The 12,907-nt window shown below is 38.1% G+C and overlaps 1 protein-coding gene across 1 annotated transcript; it reads right to left on the reverse strand.

The window, feature by feature from the left end:
- Positions 1-1,922: 1,922 nt before the first annotated feature.
- On the reverse strand, positions 1,923-4,295 carry si:dkey-30e9.6 (uncharacterized protein LOC564083 homolog). Its single transcript, XM_042228789.1, has 4 exons — positions 3,658-4,295; positions 3,402-3,485; positions 3,127-3,261; positions 1,923-2,179 (listed from the first exon to the last, which is right to left on the reverse strand). Exons 1-4 carry the CDS (start codon positions 4,090-4,092, stop codon positions 2,093-2,095), a joined length of 741 nt encoding a protein of 246 aa, XP_042084723.1. The 5' UTR covers positions 4,093-4,295; the 3' UTR covers positions 1,923-2,092.
- Positions 4,296-12,907: the final 8,612 nt, after the last annotated feature.

Below are 12,907 nucleotides of genomic sequence, written 5' to 3' on the forward strand. Positions count from 1 at the left end.
CCGTTTCAATTTTTCTCCTAGTTTCAGGCAGGCTCTATCACGTTCGTCCATGGGAGGCCGCTGTTAAGCCTTCCCACAGAACATAATCTGTGTAATGATTACATGATTTGGGTTTGTTTTTAGATAACAGCCCCCTGAGACTTAATAAAATTAACTACTTTACAGAACTAAAATCAAGAAGCTCTACTGAAAGTGTAGGAAGCTGATTTTGGAGGCCAGGGCAGTGGAGGGAGAAACAGTTGGGCATCCCATTTTGGCTCTGCAGGTTTATAAGTATCCATCCGTGTCTTGGTGTCTCGAAAACTAAAATCTGTCTTAGACCTGATCTTCACTAGAAGAGAAATAATATTAATCAACAGAAAATAGGCTTTTGATGTTGTCACAAATCAATTTGTTTCACTAAATGTTGCTGCCTAAATAGAAAAGCAAGATAAAGCTGCAAATCAAACTCAAGAAAACTACTCACAAGTGTCCAAATATTAATCAACAGAAAATAGGCTTTTGATGTTGTCACAAATCAATTTGTTTCACTAAATGTTGCTGCCTAAATAGAAAAGCAAGATAAAGCTGCAAATCAAACTCAAGAAAACTACTCACAAGTGTCCAAATGGTTTAAATTTAACTTCAAGTTGCCAGGATCTCTCTCATGTGCAGTTATCATGTCTGGAAGCTCCTCATCAAGCTGAAATCAGTGATTTAAAGCAAAAAGTCCATTTTTGGAGGGACTGATCAAGGAGCTGCAGGAGATCTCCAAGAACAGGTTCAGCATCATGACTACGCAGGGACATTTTTCGAGAATGTGACTGCATTTGGGAAAGAGAGGAAACACAATTCTAATCCTGAGCAGTGAAAAGTGAACAATACAGAAAAATGATGTTATTACACAGTTTTTTTTTCTCCAGTGCCTCAGGATACTAATTGATATGGACTTTCATGTAGATGCAGCAGGTACTCAGTTCAGTAGTGGTTACCATGAGGAACCATAGCAGCTTTAAACATCTGTATCACCCCAAGGACTCGCAATGGGTGCAACACTATCTTTAAAATAAATGAAGGTCAAAGAAAGAAGCTGCTGCTTTGTTGCTGCAGAGAAATTTTACACATGGATAAAACGATGTGATGCTGAAATATTCCAGTATTATTTTTGAATGCATTGCTACAAGCATGTTACAATGAGAAATTCTCTGGTTGTGTGAGCATTTATAAATTTTTATTTTGTTTTTTGATCAAATAAAAACTAGTTTTATAAAGAACTGCATTATTGTTTTTCACTTTATTTCAGTTTAAATTTAGTTTATAATTTCATGTAACAATTTGCAAATCAAAATACAGACCTTAAAGTCGCTGTATAGAAAGCTTCACTCAGGCTCAGTAAGACATTATCAGTGTGACGCTCACGTCTAACTGTGGAAAAATGTTCAAATTATTTCAGTTCAATTTTTTGCGGCAAATCACAACAAAAGTCGCCTCAGACAGGTGACGTTTGTTGTGAGGCTAATTACATCAGACAGTAATACAGAGGAACCCAAACAATCACAAAGATGCCCATGAGCAAGCACTTAACTTGGCAACAGGGGGAAGGAAAAACTCCCTCTTAACATGAAGAAACCTCTGGCAGAACTAGGCTCTGGAAGGGGTAGCCATCTGCCGTGACTGGTTGGGGTGAGGGCAGGGGTATAACACGTGGAAGAGAGCCAGAGATAAGCAATAAGGCAGAGTGGTGTGTAAACAAACAGTGAGTGAAAAAGGGTGAGAGAAGGTGAAAGACTCAGTGCATCATGGGAAGCCCCCAGCAGCCGAAGTCTATTGCAGCATGACCGAGGGAGGATTTAGAGAAAGAAGCAAATGTGTTGAAACCTGTGAAGCCTGAACCATGAAATCATTGCAAGAAAATTCAAACTTTTTGAAACTGGTTTGTTTATTCAAATGTTTATTAAACCTTCTGATAAGTAAATAGGAAAACATAACATTTGCTACATCTGGCTTTTGTGTGTAGTTAATTGCTTAAAAATGTATTGTAAAAAGTAAAATCACACTGATGATGTAGAAGTCTCAAAACCTCGGAGCTACAGGGCTAAAGGACGACAGAGAGTCATGGTTTATTTTTCCAGGTTCTCCCAAGTTTCTCTTCCACACGGTCGAGGAAAGCACTGTACGCTTCTCTTCTTTGTTTGTGTCTCTGTGAATGAAGAGAAGAAGCAATAATAAAGATGGAACTTTACACCCTCTAAACTGTTGCAAGAAATAAAATCTTTCATACATTTGATCAACTTTGACACAGCGTTTTTGTGAATGTAACACAAGAAATAAAAATAGTTTAATCAAGAGAAAGATTCAACATGAAATTATAAATTCCCCCAACATGTTAAAAATTAAAAATTACGTATTATTATCAAATCATTATTTTAATGCATCTATGTGTAACTGGTGCTTTAATGTTATTGTTAGTCAAGCCACCATTTGTTTAGATCAGGTGTCTCAAACTGACGGCCCAGGGGCCACTTGCAGCCCACCTCACCCCTACATTGATATGAAGAAATATAATATGATTTGGCCCTTGAAGTTACTTTTCTTGTTGAGGAGGATTTGTTTGTTTTTGAGTTCAATCTTAAAATAAGTTCTTTAAAAGGCAAAAAATAATTTAATATGAAGGCAATATGAGCAGAGAGCACAAACATGTTGAGGGATTGGCTGTCTTAGTTCAGTGAGAGAAGTATTTATAAAGAAAACAAGTTTTACTAGAAGTCAAAAACTACTGTGTACACTTATGTCTGCATTTTTATTTTGTTAAATAAGAATAAAATTAAACCAGATGTTGTCCCACGTGTCTGGCCAGCAAGAGAGGACCAATTTGTTTGTTTGGTAGTTCAATGAAAGGCTTCAGATAGTTAAAAGTGAAGGAAAAATTGCATTCATGTTTGCAGTTTTGGCTTGTTATACAATATTTGAAATAAAAAGAAAAATTTTATTTTCATACTTTGTTGCACTCACATGGCCTTTAAGCCTTCCCACAGAACATAATCTGTGTAACGATTACATGATTTGGGTTTGTTTTTAGATAACAGCCCCCTGAGACTTAATAAAATTAACGACTTTACAGAACTAAAATCAAGAAACTCTACTGACAGTGTAGGAAGCTGATTTTGGAGGCCAGGGCAGTGGAGGGAGAAACAGTTGGGCATCCCATTTTGGTTCTGCAGGTTTATAGGTATCCATCCGTGTCTTGGTGTCTCGTAAACTAAAATCTGTCTCAGACCTGATCTTCACTAGAAGAGAAATAATATTAATCAAGAGAAAAGAGGCTTTTGATGTTGTCACAAATCAATTTGTTTCACTAAATGTTGCTGCCTAAATAGAAAAGCAAGATAAAGCTGCAAATCAAACTCAAGAAAACTACTCACAAGTGTCCAAATGCTTAAATTTAACTTCAAGTTGCCAGGATCTCTCTCATGTGCAGTTATCATGTCTGGAAGCTCCTCATCAAGCTGAAATCAGTGATTTAAAGCAAGTCCAGTGATCATGTTAATGTTTTGTCTGCATCTTCCTCCTGTGTTTAAACCAGATATTATACTCTAAAACACACTGTATTGTCTGCAGTTTGCATGTGTCTGTGTTTCAAAAAGGTACTAAATCCATGGACTGTTTGGGGACACTTACTGGTCTGAAGTCGTGAGGTTTGTGGTTCTTGTACGTCCCAGAATGATACTTTCCAATCTTGACAAACATCAGTTCAGTCTCCAGAGCATCAGGAGGCCTGTGTGAAGTGATGAACTTTGGAGGTTCTTTTCTCTTGGGACTCGAGGACAGAGAATTTGGTAGAAACGTTCGATATCTCCTCTTCATTTCTTTGGGCTGAGGTGCAACTATCTTTATATTTTTCTTTCTTTTCCTTATTTCTGAAGTGGACAGACTGCTGTACAGTTTCACTGAGAAATCTGGTGGCCCGATGCTCTGCACATCACACTTCCTGTCTGTGTTTCTAAGCCTAAAATATTTGTTTCTTGCAAAGGAGAGATCTTGACACGCAGCAAATTGTGTTTGTCTTTCAAAAGAAACTGAGGACAATGGCTGTAACAACTTGGTTGGAATCATTTTTATTTGCTGATGTCCAAATAATAATGGAGGTGCTTACCCTGAATTTCAGGAAGATTTCTCATTGCAGACCTAAAATATGAATCCTCTGAGTTTGAATGTAATGTCCTTGTGCCGGTTGTGCAGATGTCCAGAACCCAGTTTTAGCCTAAGAAGAAGGAAACAGAAAGGCTAACTGCATACACATAAAACAAGCTGCTTGGTAACCAGTGGCCTTAGCCTTCTTATCAAAAAGAACTGGGCTGAGCTCAGCAGGACATTCAACAAAACAGAAAACAGGAACTTGGCAACGCTGCAAACAATGTGGCCTCTGGATTACAGAGACCATGCACCCTGCAGTCCATTTTATTTGTTTTCTATAATGCAGTAAACCTTCAGTTTTACATTGTCAAATACAGTATTTTAAAGTCAAATTCAACTTTGTCAGTTTTGTAAAATGTAGAGGACATAAAGGTGCATGAAAACCAAGAGTACTTGATTGCAGATTATTATTATTTATTATTACTTTAAGCTCACTTCAACTAACCAGGAATTAAAAATCACATTATTTTACAATTTGAAACTGTTACTATATAAAGAGTTTAAAGCACAGATATTCTTATATTTCTCAAAAAGTCCTACCACAAATAGTTGTGTGTGATATCTGAGTGACCGCTAGATGGCAGCAGATATTGTGATCCTGCAGCTGAGAAGCAGAGAACAGTTGAAGTTCACAGGTATGACATGCTTTCTCATTCTTCTATTAGGAGCAAACTCTTCATTCCTATCTTTCATTTCCTGTCCTGAAGTACTAAAGTTCATCCTCAGAGAAACTCAGAGATGTGAACACAAACCAATGTGGTATAAACCGTTCAGATGGCTTAGAGCACATACAGAGTTAGAGGAAAGCCAGGATGTGACAAACAGTGATGCATCTTCCAGATTCAAGGTGCAGTCAGTCTGTTAGAGAATACTGCTTGAAAGTTTACAGCTGCTACACAGCAGATTTTTATTGACTGAACCACACAGTGGAAAGGAAGCCCACTCTTTTTCCTTCATGCCAGACGTTTAGTTTATTAGAACCATAACACCAGACTTCCCAAAGTGACCACATCTCAGTACATAAAAATAATATTAGATTAAATTATTGCTTTCATTTTTGTTGTTTTTTCTTTATTCAAAAGGTTCTGAATATAATTCTTATCAAAATGTCTGTTTCTTTATTATTATTATTATTATTATTATTATTATTATTATTATTATTATTATTATTTTGATGTTTTTGTTGTTATTACGTTTCATGTTTAATCTTTCAATATTTATTTGACCAAGAAGTGAAAATAAGTGTAATTGAGGATCTTTTCTGAAGGAAAATGAAACGTGAGACTGGATGTGAAAAGGAAAAAAAACATTCTATTAAACTCAAACTATACTTTAAAAAATAAACTTCTTGAAACAGTATTGTATATCTATAGATTTCACTAAGATAAAATAAAAATGTTTTAAAAAATAGTTCGATTTGGAGGGTAATCATCAGGGAAAGATTTAATGTGTTAGAAGAAGCAAACCAAGATGACAAAGTTAAAAGGACTATGATTATCAGCGAACTAATAAAAACTGAACTGAAAAAAGCAAATCCAAATCCATCCAAAAACATCTAAAACTAAAGCAAATGCAGCTGTAGGTGAGTCTTCAACCTGGATTTAAATAAACTGAGTGTTTCAGCTGATCTGAGGCTTTCTGGGAGTTTGTTCCAGATATAAGGAGCATAAAAGCTGAATGCAGCTTCTCCGTGTCTGGTTCTGACTCTGGGAACTGATAAAAGACCGGATCCAGATGACCTGAGGGATCTGGAAGGTTCATACTGGGTCAGGAGGTCACTGATGTATTTTGGTCCTAAACCATTCAGAGCTTTATAGACCAGCATCAGAACTTTAAAGTCTATCCTCTGACGGACAGGCAGCCAGTGTAAAGACCTCAGAGCTGGACTGATGTGGTCCACTTTTTTGGTCTTAGTGAGGACTCGAGCAGCAGAGTTCTGAATGAGCTGTAGTTGTCTGACTGATTTTTTAGGTAGACCTGTAAAGGTCCTGTTGAGACATCAGATCTTTTATCCTTGATATATTCTTGAGGTGATAGTAAGCTGAATTTGTTATTGTCTTAATGTGTTTTTCTAAGTTTTGTCACGGCCTGGGGGTTCAGCTGGTCGCTGATCAGCTGTCTCTCCCTCTTTCTCTCTAGTCCTCTCTCTCTCTCTCTTCCTCTCTCTCGCCAGGGCTGAACTCATTATGGGTTCACGCCCTTGGCCCACGCCCTCGGAGGAAGAAACACCTGTGCCTCATCAGTGTGGTATTTAAGACAGGAAGCAACGGCTGTTCTTCGCTGGATCGTTGTGAGAATCGCATCAGTGAAAGTCGAGCGTCCCAGCAAGTATTTTCCCGTGCAGTGTGTGTTTAGCATCTAACAAGCATTTCTTTGTGTACAGATTCCCTGGACTGTTTCCCTGGTGTGCGAGTGGATTTGTGTTTGGATTGTGTGGAGAGAGACGAGCATGTTCCCCTGGATTTTCCCCGGAGCCCTGCCCCCCTCACCTTTTGTACATAGCACTGTTGTTTAGCTGTAGAAAATTGTGGCACAACCAGTCATTAATTTCCTCAATGCATTTACCAAGAGCCTGTACAGGGTCTCGGTCTCCTGGTGACATTGTGATATATATCTGTGTGTCATCTGCTGTGATAGTTTATTTTGTTCTTCTTTATAATCTGTGCCAGTGGGAGCATGTAAATGTTAAACAGAAGGGGTCCCAAGATGGAACCTTGGGGAACTCCACATGTGATACTTGTCTGCTCGGATGTGAAGTTACCTATTGATACAAAGTATTTCCTGTTTTCTACGTATGTTTTGAACCAGTTTAGTACAGTTCCTGAAAGACCTGTCCAGTTCTCCAGTTGTTTCAGTAATATGTTGTGGTCAACTGTATCAAATGCTGCACTGAGATCCAGTAAAACTAAGACTGACATTTTCCACTGTCTGTATTCAGACATGTCATTAAACACTTTGGTCAGAGCGGTTTCAGTGCTGTGGTTCTGTATAAAACCTGACTGCAAGGCATCATAGCAGTTATTCTGTTTTAAGAAGTAATTGAACTGTTGAGAAACTGCTTTTTTAATGATCTTACTTAAAAATGGGAGATTTGAGATCGGCCTGTAGTCAAGATTGTCCTTTTTCAGTATAGGTTTAATTACAGCAGTTTTTAGTGGTTCTGGAAACACACCTGACATTAAAGAAAAGTTGATCTGTAACAGGTTTGACTCCAAAGTCTTTGAGACCTTTTTGAAAAAACTTGTTGAAAAACTTGTTGGCAGGACATCTAAACAGCAAGAGGAGGAGTTTAGTTGACCTAAGATGTCCTCCAGGTCTTTGCCGTTAATAGGGTGTTAATAGGGTGAAACTGTTTGATGGTGTTTAAACAGTTTAAACAGTTTTTCGGTGGACACAGTACATATCCTGAATCTGCTGTTGATGTACCAATCGCTTGTCTAATCTTTTGGATTTTGTCTGTGAAGAATTTGGCAAAGTCATTGCAGGCCATGGTCGAATGAAGTTCAGCTGCCACTGACACAGGAGGGTTTGTTAGCCTGTCAACTGTAGAAAATAAGACCCGAGCATTATGACTGTTTTTAGTGATGATGTCAGAGAAGTAGGACCTTCTTGCACTCCTCAATTGTAAATTATAATTGTGAAGTTTCTCTTTATAGATGTCATAGTGAACCTGGAGGTTTGTTTTTCTCCATCTGCGCTCAGCTTTCCTACACTCTCTTTTTTCATTTTTCACTAGCGTGGAGTTTCTCCATGGAGACTTCTTCCTTCCACAGATAACCTTCACCTTAATGGGAGCAATAGTGTCCATGAGATTTAACATTTTAGCATTGAAGCTATTGACGAGCTCATTGACTGAACCTGTGGATAGGTCAGGTGTTAATGGGAAGACCTGGTTAAAGATCTCACTACTGTTTTCAGTTATACACCGTTTTGTGATCACTGCTGTTGATATATTTGTGTGGGCTGAGATTTTACTTTCAAAGAAAACACAGTAATGATCAGACACGCCCACATCAGACACAGTAACCTTTGAAATGCTCAGGCCCTTGGAGATCAGTAGGTCAAGAGTGTGTCCTCTATTATGTGTGGCCTCTGTTACATGCTGAGTCAGCCCAAAGTTGCCCAGAGTGTTACTCAGGTCTTTAGTCCCTTTGTCCTGAGGGATGTCCACATGGATGTTAAAATCCCCAAAAATAATTAGTGTTTAAACCCAAAACCTGAAAGATTTTTTTTCCCCATATTTCAAAATTAACTCACATAACAATAAAATACCCATTTTATTTTATTTTCACAATAACAAAAAAGAAAAAATAACATCTGTTGTGTTTTAGAAGAGGCTGACAGTAAGTAGAAGCGATCCCGTCGTGTAAACACTGATCTGTATGCAGCACCACAGTTGTTGCAGCAGTCACTTTGTTTGTAGCTTGGACAGCTGACATCAGACAGCAAAGGCAACAGGAAACCCGAGCTGAGACCAAACAGCGCCTGTGAAGGAAACTGACCTCACTGAGCCTGTAAAATCAGGAGCTGCCACCTTCAAAGGCTCCGGTCGACCTGCAGGCCCTCAGTCCTGTTTCTGAACAGCCCGACTACTGAACCAAGTAACATTTCACCTGTCAGGTAATCAGGAGTTCCAAAGAAACACTTACAGGATCCGGTGGTCAGACATGACACCCTTTATCTCCAAGTCACTCAGACAATATGGCTTCGTTATTTTAACACCAAGAGAAGATGTAGCACAGATAAATTCAGAGAGAGAAGCCTGCAGATGACAGATGTGTAATTGCTTTTAAGGAAAATACTGATGTAACATGGAGTTTCTCATGTTCCCATCCCAACGTCTGACTGACCTTCAGGGCCTCCATCTGTTTTTATGCTTGTTCGAGCACTGCAGCTGAAGCAGGAGTTTAAGGTTACATCGCTGCTTGTCCCATAAGATCAGTCTCTCTTCCCTCCTTTTCTTCTTTGTGTTTATCTTTGTTCACATAGAATAATAGGGTGAGGAGTGTGTTAATGTGGAGGCAAATCAGTGAATAAAAAATGTCAAATTAAATACAATCAGTCAGAAAATTAGAAAAGGTTTGAATTTATGAATGATAATGTGGAGGTCGAAAGGAGCAAAATCCTGTATTTATGGCCATGTAATGTTTGTTTATCAGTTCAAAAGGTGGGCTCACACACAAAAAAATATATAAATATCTTGTTTTATAGATATTATTGATTGTTTATGTATGTTTAGCATTTTAGGCTCCTATATCAACTGGTCTTAACTTACAGCATGTTTATCCATGATGGGATTTAGGATTCTGATTAGCTGGATCAGAGACTACACATATAGTTTGCATTGTTTTTTGGGTGGTGTTGATTGCTCCGCCTTGGTCGGGGAATGCGACGGGAGGCTGGATGTCGGGAGCTGAAGCAGGAATAGCTTGTGTCATCGTGACGCAGCTGCTCCAAGGTCGCATCTGTTCCTCACAAAGCAGCTCCCCATGAGCAATTACAGCAGATCTATTGTTATACAAGGCTTTGCAAATATTTATGAACCTCGTGGACAATCTGTGTATTGAATCTGCAGTGTGTTCTTTTTTCTTTAATGTGATCTTTTTTTGTTTTGTCTATAATATCTGACTCTTTGATTTCAGTTTTCTGCTTTTGTTTGTAAAATGTGTTTTTACAGGCACCACACAAAAAGTTACTATCATGTACACTGTTGTTTGAGAAGCTAACACTGTTAAACTGGAAATTTAAACTTTTTACCCAAACGTTTTGTTAATTATAGCTCTGTTTGGCTGTGACTGATTATTTTTTTACTGATTCTTAGATTAAGATTCAAATGCGCATTTCGCGAAGGTGAATGTAAGCCTTTGACTTACACATCTTTTTTTCCCAGCATATTAATGCATTGTACCAACAGGGTGATTAATAGAACTCATCACCAGTATGCTCGGGCCTAAGTCAGCAGCCTCGCCCTCACCCTGGCTGTAAATCAGAGCACAGACTTACAAACTTACCTCTTCCTTTTTACTCTGTCTTATTTCACTAACTCCTGATGTTGTGCTGTTTATGACTAACTATATTTGTCTCATATTTGTTCATATGTTTTTCCCATCAGTGGTGAATGTTACAGTAATTATTTAGTTTACCTGCATAGTGTATATCACAGTTCTCAAAGGGACACTGCAGTGCAGCCATTTTTGCATTATTACTGATTGTAATGAGAGAAAATTGGACACAATTAGCTTGTATGATTAGCTTAAGCTATTAGGCAATTATGCCAATTTTCCTTTCAGTTTTTTCTTGCCTGGATGTAATTTGGCAGTTACACAATACAACATATCATGCAAGTATATATGTATGCTTGACACTGATACAGGTTTTCCCTACCTGATTGAGCTGAGGCAAATTTGCTTCAAAATCTGTAAAAAGAAAAAAAAGAGCCAAAGATCATAACTTTCATTGTAATTAAAAGCCAAAAAGCCAAAGTGAGAAAAAACCCACTATCATTATAACAGTCACGAACAACCTCGGCTTCTGTATTGAGGTTTAATCGCTGGTTGTGTAAGACCAGGAAGGAAAGTAAGTGGGTTTTTACCTAATGGCTTTTCCAGGCTTTTACCAGGTTGATGGTCCAGGAGATTTATGAGGGAGGTCTTAAGTCCTCCAAACAGACGAGCGTCTCAACAAGACAGTCAGGCAGCTTCATGTTGCTCAGGGGGAAGAGAGGAGGAGGTGCGGTCCACAACCTGCTTAGCTGTTACGTATCCACTGGGCTCTGCAAGTTTACTTATAATTAATCACAGACCTTTGTCTTCCTGCTCTTAGTGAGACTTTACAGTTTATTTAATCTGGAAATAACCTTCCTGCTGATACTTTGAATGTTAAAAATGTGAGACTACAGCAGTCCTGCAGATGTATAATAACTTAGTTTAACAGCTTAAACTGCTTTTAGAAAGGAAAGTAGGAACTGAAACAAACAGTTTTGTTTGATTAATAATTTGTCTAACTCTTCAAGCTGATATATCAAACATTTGGTGGGACTAATTTGTAAGATTGTAATCTTAACCTTTCTAAATTAGGGTGGATAAAGAACACATTTCTAGATGTCCTTCAACAGTTTTATAGAAGAAAAAATTGCAGCATCACTTCGTTTCTTGATGCTCTTAAATGTTAAAAAAAAAAAAACAACAACAACACAAATCCCCCTACATTTTCTTTCCCTTTTTCTTATATTATGTCTTCTTTGTATATTTTGTTTTGAGAGCCATCCATTTTTTTAACAACTAGAATTGAGCTATCACTTCCTCTTTTTCATATTTTCCCCTGAACAGATCAGTTTCAGGTCTTTTAACAGAGCAAACATCTTCTCAGCTCCTGCCGGCAAAACAATATCTGAGGCACACAGCTGCAGTAAAAGCATGAGAATGGAAACAAGCAGCTTGGAAAAAAGATGTTAATGTGATATCTGGTTTATACAAAATCCCACTATTTGGCGAGGATCAGTTCCCTGAAAAATTGAGCACAGAGGCCATCTGTTTTAGCAGTTTGGAGTTGTGACTAATGAAATACCACTGACTGGCCAGTAATAAACCTCTCGTGATTAGTCCTTTGGTCCTTTTCTTCCCATTTAGAAAGACAAGAAAAAAATGTGGTGAAGGCAGTTTTACAAGCTTGAGCTGACTGAGATTACTGATTGTTAACATGCATTTCCCTTCAAATAAAAATATGAAAGAAGCAAAAACAAGTTGAATTTCATTTGCTGTCTTTGTTAATTTTCCATCGTAAATTGTTGCAGAAAAAAAAGCAAAAGTTTCTGAACCACAAAACATCCTGGGGAAGGATTCCATCCCTGAATAACAGCAGTTAGACTGATGAAGGTTTACCTTTAACGCTTACCCAAGGAAATATATATATTGTTGGATTTTCCTAACATTTGTTAGTTAAAATAAGTTAATATCTAGTTAGTTAGTTGAAATAATTCAGACTTATGATGTTTTAAATTTAAAGGTAGGTAAAATTAGTATTGTGGGGATAGGTTAATTGGATAATCCAAATTGTCACTAGGTGTGAATGTGCGAATGAATGTGAGTGCGAATGGTTGTCTGTCCCTGTGTGTTAGCCCTGCGACAGACTGGCGACCTGTCCAGGGTGTACCCCGCCTCTCGCCCTATGACAGCTGGGATTGGCTCCAGCGCCCCCCGCGACCCCGAAAAGGATAAGCGGAAGCGAATGGATGGATGGATGGATGGTAAAATTAGTATAAAAATTACTATTAGCTGAAATTCTCAGTGGTTAGTATAACTTTTTATACTTTGATAGCTTTTCTCTTGGCCTTCATTAAGCTCAATGAGAAAACTGTATTGTTAGATTTTATTTGAACCGCCTTATTGTCTACAACCTTTCTTATTTCAGAATCACTTAGAAACATTGATGGGTTTTGCTCCTCTGCATTTATCCACTTGAGGGTGCCCAGGGTTTTTCCAGAACCTGGTGAACAGTGTCCTCCTGTTTTGTGCCTTGGTCATGGAATGATGTTCAAACCAGAGATAAATATTTTTGTGTTGTTTGTCTTCTTTACAGTATTCACTGCTGTCCCCGAGCTGCACGTCATCAGCTCAATTATCGGAAATAATCAATTGTTTCGGATTTGAAGAAGAAAAAAAAACACGCACATGCTGTGGCTTACATTTTATGCTCATGTTTAATTTCTCAATATTTCCTGATGTTAGATGATACC

The sequence above is a fragment of the Haplochromis burtoni genome, unplaced genomic scaffold, assembly GCF_018398535.1.
Source record: "Haplochromis burtoni strain Fernald_Lab_line unplaced genomic scaffold, NCSU_Asbu1 Contig_351, whole genome shotgun sequence".
In the NCBI taxonomy this organism is placed as follows: Eukaryota; Metazoa; Chordata; class Actinopteri; order Cichliformes; family Cichlidae; genus Haplochromis; species Haplochromis burtoni.

Excerpts from the sequence above, each read along its gene's own strand:
- si:dkey-30e9.6 (XM_042228789.1), bottom strand. The coding sequence starts at position 4,092 with ATGATTCCAACCAAGTTGTTACAGCCATTGTCCTCAGTTTCTTTTGAA. Across the intron at positions 3,486-3,657 it reads AACCTCACGACTTCAGACCA|CTTGATGAGGAGCTTCCAGA; the intron begins GTAAGTGTCCCC and ends CACTGATTTCAG. Across the intron at positions 2,180-3,126 it reads CAAAATCAGCTTCCTACACT|AGACACAAACAAAGAAGAGA; the intron begins GTCAGTAGAGTT and ends CTTCATTCACAG.